Consider the following 15,814-nt stretch of genomic DNA (forward strand, 5'->3'; position numbering starts at 1 on the left):
GTTCCTTTCCAGCTGCTTCACTGGACAGACAACTTGTTCCATCAGTATTGGAAGCTCTGAAATCAACTGAAAAATCTTGCAACATAAAACATAACATCAGCTATTGAAGACTTTGTGATAAAGTCAAAAGAGGCACATTCATTTGAATCTAACTTAAAACTTCTAAAGTTAGAAGTCCATACTTACATTATAAGTAGTATTTAATTTGTGTTTCTCTGGCGCAAGTTTTTATCTTTGTGATTGTTGGTAGAGTTGGTTTTCCTTTGGAGGAAAAATTGCATTACAAGAGTTAAACTCAAGCTCAGTAGCAACTTTTCAAAGTACAACACATGGAAATACAGGGACTCTTTCACTTACTGCCATCCCTGGTATAGTAAGAAATTTTACTGCACGATATTAATACAAAATTAATACACCCTGTGTAAAGTGCCTACAACCTTAATTGATCCTTTTGACTCCCAAGGCAGATAATACCCAGGTAACATGGGCTTTGATTTATAAACTATGACAAAAGCGAGTGATTAGTTTTTTCTCTACGTAACACCACTGTCTCGTCTCTTAATTATATACAGGCAGTGCTGTGCTCTCTGGCACTTAACTAATTTGGGCACACTTCTGCCTCTGACTTCTTAGTCCCCAGCTCTAGGGAAGAGTGCAAATCTTGGACTGATTTGAAATTTGTAGTTTTGTCTCTCTTGAATACCCACCATTTAACGGAGCCAGGCAGTTTATCCGTGCTATAGTCTAGCTTGAACAAAACCTGAAGCCTCAGATACAATGGTCATTTCCCCCACAGTATCAATTTAAACATATGGGGTGTGCAAAATTTTAAACATTTTTTTTGCATGGTATTCCACTTTATATTGCTACTAAGAACAAAAGTGTACAGCCTGTCCTGGGAATCAAAGGGCTATCAGTCAGCTCCATGTCCAGCTAAGAAGTCTACACTGCAACATTGCTTTCCACTCACTGTCTTCCCCTACAATGTTAGCTATGCCCTTTAATTAAACTGCAAATATAAAATAACCCAACCAGAAACTACTGAACCAAAGTCCAACAAAGTACTTACATTGGCCCAGCTGGTTCATCGTCTACACAGGTATCCAGGTTTTAATAATCCATTGAGAGACAGGAGAAGAAGGGAGAAAACTGTGAGACTCTGCATCAGGGTTAATAAAACAGCAAACAGCAAGTGGCAAACATGGCTATTCATAGCATTTATTCAAGGCCATTCCATCTGGAGGTGCAAAACACTCATGGAGTTGTTATTTCTAGATTCAGGTTTTTAATGGCAGGTACGTTGTTTCAATGGTTTTAGTTAACACTTTGAATGCTTGTCATGAAAAACTGCAACTGTAGCGGACAGATAGGCTGCAATATTATAATACTCATCTTGTCCCCAAGTTCCAGTGGTTCACTCTTAAATAGATGAGAAGACAAACCAACATTTCAGTTGTAAAATCCTGCTGTTTGTTTTCTTGTGGTGAATGCATGCATAGTTCTGACTCAATCCTGCAATGTAAGATGGATGTGTATGTGCCACACGTTTAGCCACACATCCTCTCTTCCCCACAGGACACTGTTCTTGCTGTTCTGTAATCTTTACGAGAGTCTGTAGTCTGGAGAATAAGATAGAGGAAGCCACAACAGTTCAACCTAATAGTGGGTCAGTCAGGCTGGGCTGTGCCAGCAGCAAGTGTATGCAGACCAGAAGATGTTCTGTGACAGACCAGAGAAAGCTGAGTAGTGCTGACATCCCTCTAGAAAAGACTTCAGACAGAAAAACAGGCTCATTCTTGTGCCCTGGCCAAAACCAGAACCTGAACCCAGATGAGCCATGAGTTATCTCTTTTTTTTTTTTTTTTTAATCAAAACACTTACATTTTCTGAGTTTAAGTGCCTTCTTAAATTGGTATTTTCTGATTCTGATTTACCAAGTTTTTCTTCCCTGTTTCAACTAAGGGCAACTTGGTCCCCTTTAGTAAGGGTTATACATGTGTGTGTGTATACGTGTATGTGTGTGTATATATATATATACACAGACACACAAGATTTTTTTAAAGGCCCATAAAGGTGGGGGAACAAGTTAAGTGCTCTTAGTTTCTTTTTATTTTACAAAAGTCCGGGAGACTAAATGATTCAGAACTGAAGGCTTCTAGAAAAACTCTCAGCAGGATTCCACAAGGGGGCTTGGTGCACATGAAGCAGTTATGGAGATTACAGTCTCAGTGTAGGCATCTGCAGGAGCACACGTCAGGAGTAATGTCTGTCAGAGGGAGACATTGCTCCACCTGTTCCTTCGAGGCAACGGAGAGGCAAAGCCACCGCCAGCACACACAGTGACTGGAGCAAAAAGGATTTCAAAAAAAAAATAACAAAAAATAACAAAAAATAACAAAAACGGAAACAAAACTAACCACAAACCAATGACTTATCAGCCAAAACAATAGGCTAGTGACACACCAGTGTCCACAGGATTCTACTACTAAAAACAACACACTATTGAACAGTACAGAGAACGAACTAAGACTTAGACACCCAAGACAGCTGTGCGCTGTTATACGGTGAAGTTGTACAGAGATGCATCGGGCACTGAGACACACGAGCCTGGCCTGGATCCTCCCTCAGCGCAACCGCCCAATGCTCTCAGCGTCCCGGCCACGCCAGCTCAGCTACATGCTAGGAACGAAGCACTGCAGGGACTGGCAGGAGCAGACTTAGAAGTATTTTTAGTGCTCTGGCTGTGTACCCGAAAACACAGAATTCTAAAGCAAGATAGCTGATTCAAGAATACCACCAATCTACTCCCAATTTTAAGAGGAAAAAAAGCAGGGGAGAGGGAATCGCGATCGCCAAGCTCATCTTTTCAAAGCGTGACGCTGTCAGCACCAACCGAAGCACTTCACACCATGAGCTTTTCTTTCTTCAGTAATACGGATGTATGTACACCCTGGTGCCTGATTAATAACGTCATTTCCCAGCCCAACAAGCCGATTAACGTGCAAAGGGCTGCATGAAGGGGTTTTAGCAAGAGTGGCTCTGGTGTAGCTGCCACCATGCCTGCAAGTGGGAGCAGCTGCTGTTCACAACAGTGTCTACATCTCACAGCCCCTTCATCTCTCTCCCCAAATTCACTTTCACATTTACAAGGAACAAAGAGCCTCAAGTCTCCCATTTCCCTAACCTGAACCACTATCTGCAGTACCACTCTCTCTTTACAGGTCAAACAAAATAACAACTTGACCTCTAACAGGGAAATCGGAAGAGAGGGAAAGAACAGAACTACAGAAAAAAGGTACGAAAATTAAAGTAAATGAGGATTAAACAGCAAACTGAAATCCAAATTAGTTGTGAAAGTGAATGAAGTAAACTTGAAGAAAAGTGTTAACATTATGAACTGTGCATCGTATAGACTGAAGCGGAGATTAAACAAACTCCAAAAGCATGCATATCACTCACTTACCACCATGTTTTAAGGGTTTGATGCAATTGAGGGGGAAAAAAAAGAAGTCATAGTAACCGACAAGTATCAACATACCCCCAAACCCTCAGGCCAAAAGACAGCCACTTAAACAATGACTATTCTCTCCAGCTGGGTATTACAGCCACTGACTAGATGAGAGGAAGAGGGCTGGGGGATAATGGAAACAAGATGCTTCTGGAATCCATCTTATGAGTGAAGTTCCTGGTGGGGCTGTTGCACACACTGATTCTGCTGAGTGCTGTCTACCCAATCGAATGCACTAGAACCCTCACTCCCTTTCCCCTACATTGCCCCAGAATCTGGAAGGGTGCTCTGCGATGCCTAGTAAATAGCAGCTTGCTTGATATACCACCATCTCAAAAAAGATGGCTTTAATGTCAAAATGAGTTGATTGGTCAAGGCTGCTTTTTCACTGCCTCATCTCACTGAGGATGAGTTTTTATGGTTTCTAAAACCACTTAAATTTTGCCAGATCTCAGCAGAGTAGCACAAAATCCAAGGAAGATTAACAATTACTTCCAATTTGCTTCCTTGTTCAGTCTTATTATATTTTCTTCATAAGGTAACTTGTGACTGGCTCAGATGACCCCTGGTTAAGAGACAACATGTGTTTTGCATATCATTTTTAAAATTCGTATTTCTTTCCCAACATTCCTGGCCTTTGTAAAACTTCATATGCTATCAATGTTTTGATCATCTAACTGATTTTGGCACATTAGACTAGCTCTTAATTCTGAAGTGTCTGAGTTTGGATACATCACAGCCACTAAAAATGGTTCCCACAAAACTGCAAATATTTTTTGTACCAGTAACTTAAAGGAAAAGTGCCTATACTTGCTTATAAAGGTTATCTCCCTAATGGTGAATGTAGAAAACTCTTTTTGATGCCAGCACTTTTCTTAAATCAGCTTCTGTTTTCATTAAAGGTCAGTAAAATGTGCAGTAGAACTGAAGGCCCCAACAACTGAGCAGGCTCACTCCCCATCTCCTCAGGGTACTGGGGAGAGAGCTGAAAGCACACTCTCATCACCCTCTGGGTTCAGTCAGCAGGGAACCAACCCACAAGGTGTGCTCAAACATGTGTCCAGCAGTAAGGTGGATGGAAGACTAGAGGGATGCTAGTTGTATTTAGTCTTTTTAGAGAAATATCATCTAACATTTTCAAAGAATGTAGTCAGGAGGTGTGTAAACAAAAAACAAAGCCCTCACCTGGCTCCATGACTCATCTGTTACTAAAAATATTGACAGTAAAAGGTGACAAGCAGATAATCTACGTACAAGACAACCTACTGGGGCACTAATCCTCAAAGACACTATAATAGGGACCTAGGAGATTTAGATATAAGTTTCACTTAAAAAATGTCCCAAAAATGCTCTACTTTTTCTAGTAGACAAAAAGTCATGGGCCTTTTTCTTTACCTAGAAAGCAGCTAAACCTTAACCCTAAGTATTTTCTAAAGCAGTATTTGCTTTTCTAGTGAAACATAGCCTGAACTATGTAAGTTGAAATTCGTGTGTTTTTATACTTTTGTATTATTCCCTTAGTGCTTTTCTAATATAGTGCTGAGTTACTAAAAACTCACAAACTGCCCAAATATGAATACTATGACCTTTATATAAACTTTTTTCACATAAAAAAGGCTGAGTTAGAAATACATTATTGCTGTATCTTGATAACAGTATACCCATTGGCAGAGAAAAAGCATGTCAGGCCTCTTAAAAAAAAAAAAAAAAAATTTTTTTTCACAATGGTATAAATACACAGAGCTATGAACGGTCATTTGATAGGTAAAAAATTTATCACCTCTAAAATCCCAAATCTGTATCAGGTATAATGTACCTCTTCATTCATTCCCAAAAGGAGTGTATGCATATATCTGTATGTAAATCTGAGGCAGGGAAGATGGGAGGAAAGCACATGAGGTGAGTTTGCTCTTGTGAATTGCACAGAGTTGAGGGGAAACTGGCTAAAGAAGAAAAAGACACAGCATAAGGAAAAGTCATGGAGGAACTTTTTTAAAAAAATTACTTCCAGAAGAAAAGAAAAAAGGGGAGGGCAGGAATAGGGAGGAGTCTGAGAAAAAGAGGGAGGAAGACAAAGGAGAAAACTATGGGATGGAAATGCTCAAGCAAGGGCAAGGGACATGACAGAGAACGGAGCCTGGACCGTGCTGGCTATCAGGAGGGGAATGGAGAGAAGGCAAACACTGCAATAATCCCAGTATCCCAGATTTTTCACACCAATTCAACAACAACAAAGTTAAAAGCTGCTTGCATTACAGCATTTTTCTAAGACACTAGAGCAAGAAGGTTTTACTTTGCACTTACCCTGCAGTCATCTCTTACATAGGATTCATTCACTCTCCATAATAATTATCTTAAAAGAAGTATTTTCCCCTTAGGAAGCTGTTCATGAGTTTTGCTGGCCACAGATGTCTCTTATCAGAAACTCATCCCCATTTGTGTTCAACAGCCATAGAGCTCTTACAAAAAAGATAGCTGCTGCCTTGGGCAGGTGCTTGCAGCTGTCAGAATTAATGCTAACCATTCTCAGGTTAGCACTGAGGTCTTCCATACATGCTGGGACAGCAACCTGCTAAGTGAAATGGCTTCCTGCAAAAATGACTCGAATCTCTGACAGGGACAGGCTAAGCCAATGTGTCACTCTGCCAATAGAGGGGCAGCCAGCCTTGTCTTAAAAGTCAAAAAATCAAGTTTTTAAGCTATTTTTACCTTTTTCTACGGACTTTTTGCATCTCAACCTTTCCAAAACAGAAGCCAAGAAAGGTGATATTTAACAAAGCAAAACCATTCAGAGGGAATGAAAAGGCTCTTTTCAGGAGTAAGACAAAACCACTCCTAGTAAGCCAACAGTGGAAACACACTGACAGCCAACTCGTTCCCTTTACTCTCAGATCTAAACATAGGTACTCTGCTTTGGAAGTCCTAATTTGTAATAAGAAAGAGAAATTTCGAGAAACAAGCATTACTCATACACGATAAGCCTAAGAAAGCAGTTGTACTTCACAGAATAGCAGTTCTGTGGACCCAAGAGAAGGAAAGTAAAAAATCCCAGGAAACTCTTAGTTACACAGAAACAAGCCCAGGAATTTACAAAGGCCCGTCTGCTTCCAGCTGAGTCCATCCCATTCCTCCATCTAGTTCATTGCTAAATGTACACTTGGATGGAAATCCAAATACACTGTTAGTTTCAACAAAACACCTTGTCACCAACCTCACTACAATCCTCCCTCTACCGAGTGCAAGCAAAGAGACTGAGGAGCTGCTGAGCAAAGAGGAAAAGGAGAGGTGGCTGCTGCTCTCAGACATGTCCTTCCAGAGAACCTGAAGCCACTGGCATGCCTTCAGGGCTGCACTCTTTCTAAGGGAGCACCAGACCTCCCTTAGCACTCTCCACTAACACACATGGCAGGCAGTGCATCCTGCTGGCCAGCCACAAGAACACAGACAGCTCTCTAGGGCAGGGCACAGCACTCCAGTACACAGCATGGGCCCAAAAGAGCCAGACTGGGGTTGACATCCTCCCCGTCACCCAAAGCTGGCCTCCACTGAGCCTAGGGGCACACTCTTTCAGTCCAATCAGTGACAGGCAAGTGGTGATCATGGTTGGCTGGTCAATTATTTGTTTTTGCTGGTGATGTTATAGGGCTGGAGGATGGAGCTGCGGAGCTAGTTAGGAATCTGAAGTACTATGGGTCCAAGTCTTAATCAGTAGTCTCCCCCACCAATTACAATCACAGAGTTAGAAATGGAATATCCATAACAAAAAACATAAAAACTTCCATAACCTTTTCTGACTCTAAGTATGTCTATCAATCTAAGACTCTCGTTCTTTCCAATGCCTAACAATTGGCTGTAGTTCTGCTGCTATTGTTCACTCCCTTCTCTGACCGTGGGCCAGCCCGAGAGTGCCACCTTGGGCAAGGACGCCAGGCAGTACTGCTTAGCTATTTGTTTAACTGGGGGTGGTGATGCGTCAGATGCTCTCCACCATTCTTTGTGAGACAGACAAAAATGCCAAATGGCAGGGGCCTGCTTCACCAGGAACCTTGAAAACCTTCTGAAGGGGCCAACCAAGGGAACCAAAGGGTGACCTGTTCCCATGGCTTTTCCCAAGAACAGTTTGACTGGACTGGTGCAGTTACCTATAGGGGCTATACCAGGCAACCATGTGACAACCAATCAGATACCTTAAATCTGCCTGAAAAGGCCAGGTGGCCTGCGATCTTGGGGTGGCTTCTAGGCTTGACTTGGATTCTCCTCAAGCTCAATCTGCCTGATGATCTGTATTGGAGGAGGACAGAGCTGAACAAAGAGACTGACAACTGCCCATTCCCCACAAGGGGCCTGAAGGGCAGAAGGGACTGGGGTTCAAGAACACCCACATAGAAGGACAGAGCTAGTAATTATAGCTCAAAGTGGCTAATCTTAGGGGTAGGGAATGAGGAACCAGTATAAGAATTTTTCCTTCTCTCCTTTTGGGACTAAATCCCAACATCCTTATAGTCCTCTTTGGGTGCTTGGAAACCACCCCCAAGGACCAGCCCCAACATTACAGCTATTTTGTAGGGATGCTCTTACCGTCAGGAACTTCATCTGGCCTCTTCCTCTTTTCATATACAACAATGATCACCACAAGGATGATGATTTCTGCCAGAATTCCCAAGAAAGGCCAGAGTGGGGCCAGGTGGCTCCGTACCCTGAGGATGGTGACAACGGAGACAGAGCCAATGGAGTTGGTAGCATTACATTCATACTCGCCAGGGTCTTCTGTGATCTGGAGGTTAGTGATGCTCAGCTCAGTGTAATTTTCCCTGTTGATGATGATGAAGCGGCCAGAGGTATTGACAATATCCTAGTCAGGAGCAGAAAAAGTGAGAACACACAAAGATCAGAGTAGGTGAATTAGTGCCCACCACAGGGTGAGACTATTCTCCATCCTTAGCAAAACACTGAACGGGATCAGGGAGCAGTGTCTAGGGTCATTTTTGTCCAAGGAACTTTGAATACTTGATCACTGACTTCCCTTCAATCTCAACAACAACCAATCAGTAAGCTTCTAGCAGAATCAGGACTTCTCCAATTTTAATGGCGTGAAGGGACATCCTTCCCTGCAGACCCAGAAAACATGACTTAATCTAGGATGTTGTTCCAAACACCAGATAAGAACTCCATAACTAGAAAGAGGATGGAGAAAGGGTGTGAGCTCCATGGTCAGGTATGTATCCGGTAACATCAGGCCTATTTGATTACTTCAGATTCAGCACATCTACTTCACACTTGGTGAATTCTGGAAAGTTTCCCTAAACTTCCTCTAGAAACAATGCTAAGAACTTGCTACTAGTCAGAATGGAGGAAATTCATAACTTCCACTTCCTTTCAGAATTACAAGGTTAAAAGAAAGTTTAGTCAAGAGATATTTACGAATATATGCTACATGTTTTATATCTAACATAAGAGGAAGGTGAGAAAGGGAGAGCATGACATAAAAATGACCTCCAGAGGGAACCAGACCTCCAAAGGGATGGTGCCAGGAACATGTAAGAAGTGCCAACAGAGGGTATGTATAGAGCCACACTGCAGAGTGAGTGGACACTGCTGGAAAGAGTCAAGGGAAGTTGGAGAAGAGCTAACATTTAAACTAGATTGTGGGAGAGGAGAGCTGACCAAGCTAGACAGGAATGCTCCAGGCATGTGTGGGAAGGCAGGGGTGAGAGCATGACCAGGGGCTTGGGTGGAGCTGGAACAGGTTTGCAGCACTGATCTCATGGCATACTAGCAGGGGAAAAATCTGACTCTTGTGTCAGTTCACATGAGGCAACTAAAGGGTAACCAGAAACAGTAGAGAAGAAAGGTAAATATAATCCCCAGAATGATGTCTAGCTATAGCATAAATCATGTCTACATTTAAGTATGGGTTTTGCTAAAATGAGAAATTAATAGCCTTCAAAATTAAGAGTTATTCTGTGAAACGTCAACCCTAGGATTTGAAAAGTTGCCAACTCCTCTAACACCTGCTCTACTCATTCACTAATTCCACATTTCTCACTTATGATCTTTGGTCCACAAGCCTTCAAAGGGTTTTTAAAATTTTATTTTCAACTGGAGGATAGTTACTTTACAATATTGTGATGGTTTCTGCCATACATCAACATGAATCAGTCATTGGTATACACATGTCCCCTCCCTCTAAACCATCCTCCCACCTCCCTCTGGATCCTACCCCCTCTAGGTTTCACAGAGCACCAGCCTTTGGATTTCCTGCATCATACAGCAAATTAACACTGGCTATCTATTTCACGTAATGTATATATTTCAATACTACTCTCTCAAGTCATCCCACCCTCTCCCTCCCTCTCTGTGACCATAAGTCTGTTCTTTATGTCTGTGTTTCCACTGCTGTCCTGCAAACAGGATCATCAGGATCATCTTTCTAGATTCCATATATGTGTTAATATATGATATTTGTCTTTCTGACTGACTTCACTCTGTGTAATAGGCTCTAGGTTCATCCACCTCATTAGAACTGATTCAAATGTGTTCCTTTATCCATTATCTGTTGATGGACATCTAGGCTGCTTCCATGTCTTAGCTATTGTAAATAGTGCTGCAGTGAATACTGGAGTACATGTGTCTTTTTCAATTAGTTTCCTGAGGGTACATGCCCAGTAGTGGGATTGCTGTGTCATATGATAGTTTTATTCCTAGTTTTTTAAGGAATCTCCATACTGTTTTCCATAGTGGCTGTATCAGTTTGCATCCCCATGAACAATGCAAGAGGGTTCTCTTTTCTCCACACCCTCTCCAGCCAGCATTTACTGCTTGTAGACTTTTTTGATGATGGTCATTCTGACCAGTGTGAGATGATACCTCAATGTAGTTTTGATTTGCATTTCTTTAGTAATAAGCAAGGTTGAGCACCTTTTCATGTGTTCTTTAGCTATCTTTATGTCTTCTTTGGAGAAATGTCTGTTTAGTTCTTCTGCCCACTTTTTGACTGGGTTGTTTTTCTGACACTGAGCTGCGTAAGTTGCCGTGTATATTCTGGAGATTAATTTATTAATCTTTATTAGTTGTTTCATTTCCTATTTTCTCCCATTCTGAGAGCTGTCTTTTCACCTTGCTTATAATTTCAAAGGGTATTTTTAAAGTATTATCATATGGAAGAAACTTTTGTGGTTCCACCACCAATTTACCTTGGTTAATATTTATAATCTTTCTAAAGAACCTGGATTACATGATCTCTAGGGTCCCTTCTGATTCTGAGACTGACAATCAAAGAGGATGCCTGAAAAGTAGAGTTCTAGGCATACAAAGCCTGGAGAGGAAGGTATGACATCCCATCTGAGAGAACAGGAGATTGGTCAAGCATTAATCAAGAGTCTGAAGTTTTGACTCTCCCAATACCATCAGGAGTCATCCCACAGATTGGAAAAGATGTTTCCTCTGACCTTTTCTGGAGCAGATACTGTCAGATTTCCAATGTCTAAGGCTGCCTTACATTGTCTCAATTCCTAATCAGTAATTTAATATGTTTTGGGAATATATAATACTATTAACTGCTCTTACTGCCTTGCCTTTCCCAAAAATCAAGAAAAATACATTAAGACCACAAGAACAATATTTTCTCTAGGATAAATGGACTAGAATAATAGTAAAATTTTAAGACTGGGGTTAGCTCTTCTTGGTGTCTTATCTTGAAGGCAAAGAGCCAAGCCTTTTACCAGACAGCTTTAATAAATTCATATGTCGGGATTCCATGCTAAGCAGAGACTATCAGTGCCCTTCAAATTCATGATATAACCATGACCCCAGAAAGGGTGACCCAAGCCATGACAGCTAGTATGGCAGGTTGCAGAAACTTGTCCAGATGTCTGGAGCACCCCAGGAGAAACTCCAGCAACCACAGACACCCACATACAGAGGACCAGGGCTGCCTCCTACTCACCACGAGCATACCATTCTCCTTCTTGTGCCATGTCCACTCTGGGTGGGGGTAGCCAACTGACTTGCAGTACATCATGGCATCCTGCCCTTCATTCTTGTTCTCACTCCGTTTATGGCCAGTGATGTCAGGAGCAGCTGTGAGAAAGTGTTGAATGCAGTTACCATGGGAGCCTATGCTGAACAGGATACAAAGCCCCAACTACTGGCTCAGAGCCCTGCTTCTTAGTCACTCTTTAGACCCACCCTCATATTCAGCTTTGATAACATGCATTTCAGGTCAGAACAGAGCAATGGAACCAATCCCATGCCCTAACCTCCCACCCACCAAAGTAGGTACCAGGATTACTATGTGTGAAGCTCTACTAATAATATGGGTGGTTCTACAACCTACTGGAAGACAACACAGGTGCCACTACATAAATTAAGCCATCCTTTAAAGAAATGCAAACAGAAGTTATTATCTTCTCTGCCAGTCATGGTTTTTTCTCACAACACCTGCATGAGCAGTAATTATGTATTATATCAAATGCTATACATTATGTTAAGGCAATGAGAGAGCCTTGAAATCAAACACCTAAAATCAAGTCCTACTGTAAGGTATATAAAAGCAACGAATGATGAATGCTTAGAGAAACTACCCAAGAATATCAATAGCCAAGGCTCTCCCAGAAAAGAGGAAATCTAGCAAACTAGTCTTCACAAGAGAAGAAAGAAATGAACAAGAAAGTCAACCAGTGTCTCATGAGGTTGTTTTAACGACTTAAGAATCTGATTTATACACCTGATTTGCAGTTATCTCAATGAACCAAATCTTGGGGAAATTTCTAGACATGCTGGAAGCTGTTGGTCTCTGCTTTTCATGATCATTTAGGAAGAAATAAACAGCATATGTGGTTTAAATATTAGATAAAGTTCAAGGACCCAAGAAGCCTGAGATGAGAGCTAATTCTTTGAATTTGGCCTTCTTTGATCTTAACTATAAATTTCCACCCTACCACATCAGTTCTACTAATCTGAAAGCAATAAAACTCAAAGTAGGCCAGACATCACTTTGTTGGCCAAAATGGGAAAGAGAATCAATAGGCCTGGTCCAAATTCCAGTTTTGTGAGTTATTTATTCTACGCTTGAATTTTATACCCATTATCAGATGGAGTTATTTCTAGCCCCTGCCTACATTCAGTGTCTTGCATAGACAGATAGATGTCATTTTGAGACTGTAAAAGCCTGTATAATTATACCACGGGCTGAATCCCAGGTTTTCCTTCTGATTGGCTTGGTTTTTCTTGGCTTAAAAATAATCCAATGTCCTGCTCCTCTCAGACTGTGCTTCCTAGACCACCTCCTGAGGCACCTGGATAGGAAAAGAACGAGCAAGGCCCCAAGCCACCTCTACAACCTGCCAAATGAAAGCCCGGTCATTACCACTCAGTGTGAGGTGTTTTCCAGACAGGATATTATAAAGGAAATGTCTTTTTGTTTTCCCAGGCACAATTCCTCACTACAGAAGGGAATGAGTCAGGCGGGCTCAAGTTCTCAACATCCCAAATCTCTCCCACAGTGAATCAGTCACCTCTCAGGCCTAATGTTTAACCTGATCACTCTTCCTCAGAGCTTTCTGCAGTCAGTAAATATTAAGAACCTCTTAAGCACTCCAAGGATCAAGCTCCACAGCATACTAACACACCATCATGGGGCAGCAGGGAGACACAATAAGCAGAAGAGCTACCACACTGTACCTCTAGTATGTTTCATTCATTGGACAAACATTTGTTGAGCACCAATTATATGCCAGATTTGTCACAGAGTGGCAAGGGAAGGCCTTTCTGATGAAGTGAATTTTAGCAGAGTCATGAAAAAAATAAAGGAGTAAGCCACATGTATCTGCAGGAAGAACACTCCAAGTAGAGGGAAAAGCAAAAGCTTTGGGGCAGAAGTGTGCTTGTTACGTGTAACAAACAGCATGGAGGAATTTGGCTGAAACAATAACCAAGGGGATGATGGTAAGAGATTAAATCAGAGAATAGAGCCTAGATTGGATAGGACTTTGTAGGACAATGAAATTACTTTGGCATTTACTCTAAGTCAGCTGGGAAGCCACTGGTGAATACTAAGTGTAGGTATGAAATTATCTGTGTGTTTTAACAAGCTCCCTCTGGCTACTATGTGGACAACAATTGTAGAGAGAGGATAGTGGAAATAAGATCAATTAGGAGGTTCTGAAAGCAATCCAGAAAGGGGGAGGGGGAGGTTTGGATGAGGGTAGCAGCAGTAAAAGGGAGGAATTCTGGATATTTTATAGGTTAATACATTTGTTAACGGACTGAATGTAGAAAGTGAGAGAAAAAGGAGCCAAGCATGACCCCAGTGTTTCTGGTCTGAGTAACTTCAAGAATGGAACTGCCAGTTACTGAGATGAGGAAGACTGCAGAAGAATTAGCATGGGTATTTTTTTGTTGTTGGTTTGTTTTTATTTTGTTTTGCTTAGGGATAGAGCAATGATGGTAGTAAAAAAAACAGGAGTTCAAAGTTTAGGAAATGTTAAGTGTAGGACTTATTTAACATCCAAGTGAAGCTGTCAAGTAAGCAGCTGAATATCAAGTCCAGAGTTCAGGGAAATGGTTGAGATATAACTTTCAGAAATCAGCTTGCATGTGATTTTTTTTCCCACTTTCATTCTCCCTTGCCCCAGAGAGAATACTCAACTCTATTTACTCTGGCCCAATTAAGTGCTTCCCTGTTAGGTCAGTTGATAAAGAATCTGCCTGCAATGCAACAGACCACAGTTCGATTCCTGGGTCAGGAAGAGTCGCTGGAGAAAGGATAGGCTACCCACTCCAGTATTTTGGCCTGGAGAATTCCATGGACTCAATAGTCCATGGGGTCACAGAGTCGGACACGACTGAATGACTTTCACTTTCACTTACTTGACTAATTCCAATAGTGCTGTGAATTCAGCAACCTCAGATTTTGCCTTGGAGACTCATCCCCAAGATTATACATAAGAACCACTTAGAAGGCTAAAACCTGAGTTGGTTTATGGCTATACAGTCTAAAAAGCTACTACTCTTGAAGACCAAGACCTGGATTTTGGTCTTTCACTCCTGCCTTGGTGCTCAGGTTGAAAACACCACACCCTCCTTTCATTCATCTACTCCAGATTCTACAGAGGCTTCTATTTACGGATGGGAAGGTGCCTTAAAGGCTATCAGATGCAGAGACAATAGGAACTGAATTCGGGCCCCCCGCCCCCACCCTTTGTTGGCCTTGTTTACAGAGTAAAGCCTGCAAGTTTTCATGGTTAGATCTACTGCTGCTTTCTCAACTCAGCAAAGAATACTGAGTGAAGCTTAGGAATAATATCCCCTCTTCCTAATGTACTCAAAAGAAAAATGCCCTGATTATTCACCCTTGGATTGGTTGAAGTATCACTAGTGTACTACGCAGACAGGAAATTAACGCAGGTTACATCACTTTACTCTTATAAGGAATGAATGTAACAACTATCACTTCAGCCTTTGGGTCAATGAAGTAGGTCACTTCTCTCTGTTCTTTAGGGGAGCTGCTCAATCAGAAAGCCTGTTCTTGCCCCACCAGCTGAGCTAGATGGCAGACTAACAGCAAGTAAGGTAACTGAACTCTCAGAACACATGTCAGCAGTGGTCAAAGAAGGGGACTCTTAGGGCACACAGTCTACCTCTTAAATAGTTCACAAATTATTTGATATTCTTCCCTTCAAGAGGTGGAGCCTAATTTCCCTCCCCTTGAATGTGGGCTGGACTTAGTGACCTGATTCTAAAGAATAAAATATAGCATATGTTATACATACATATATTTATAAAATGTTTTTTAAATATGTATATATATATAAAAAGGTGTACAACTTTGGAAACTAGTTCACAAAATACAAAGTGGCTTTCTGTGCACACATATGCTGTTTCTCTCTTTCTCCTGGTCACACACTCTGGGGGAGGTTAGCTGCCATACTAGGAAGACACTCGAACAGGCCATGGAGAGGCCCACATAGTGAGGGATTAAGGCCTTCTGCACAGTCACTGAGGCAGTCATCTAGGAAACAGATCCTCCTGCCCCAGCCAACAATTTGAGAGACCCTGAGTCAGAACCACCCCACTAATCTGCTCCAGAATTCCTGACCCACATAAACTGTGAAGTAATAAGTATTTGTTGTTTTAAGCTACTGATTTTGGGGATAACTTATGCAGCCGTTGCTGCTGCTAAGTCGCTTATCGTGTCCGACTCCGTGTGACCTCATAGACGGCAGCCCACCAGGATCCACTGTCCCTGGGATTCTCCAGGCAAGAACACTGGAGTGGGCTGCCATGGGATTTTCAGGCAAGAGTACT

The 15,814-nt window shown here is 41.9% G+C and overlaps 1 protein-coding gene across 2 annotated transcripts in view; it reads right to left on the reverse strand.

The window, feature by feature from the left end:
- NPTN (neuroplastin) overlaps positions 1-15,814 on the reverse strand; it is a 33,266-nt gene that overhangs the window by 1,349 nt on the left and 16,103 nt on the right. The window contains exons 5-9 of one of the 2 annotated variants that reach the window (XR_011568746.1): positions 11,454-11,587; positions 8,087-8,360; positions 7,696-7,789; positions 1,070-1,091; positions 187-261 (exon numbers count right to left, since the gene is read on the reverse strand). Coding sequence is in view for 1 of the 2 variants with exons in the window: in XM_019968245.2 (XP_019823804.1) it covers positions 201-261; positions 1,070-1,091; positions 8,087-8,360; positions 11,454-11,587 (491 nt within the window). In the remaining variant the exon portion in view is untranslated. The remainder of the gene's footprint in view (positions 1-186; positions 262-1,069; positions 1,092-7,695; positions 7,790-8,086; positions 8,361-11,453; positions 11,588-15,814) is intronic. The other variant, XM_019968245.2, reaches the window with a different exon arrangement.

The sequence above is a fragment of the Bos indicus genome, chromosome 10 (genome assembly GCF_029378745.1).
Source record: "Bos indicus isolate NIAB-ARS_2022 breed Sahiwal x Tharparkar chromosome 10, NIAB-ARS_B.indTharparkar_mat_pri_1.0, whole genome shotgun sequence".
Classification (NCBI taxonomy): domain Eukaryota; kingdom Metazoa; phylum Chordata; class Mammalia; order Artiodactyla; family Bovidae; genus Bos; species Bos indicus.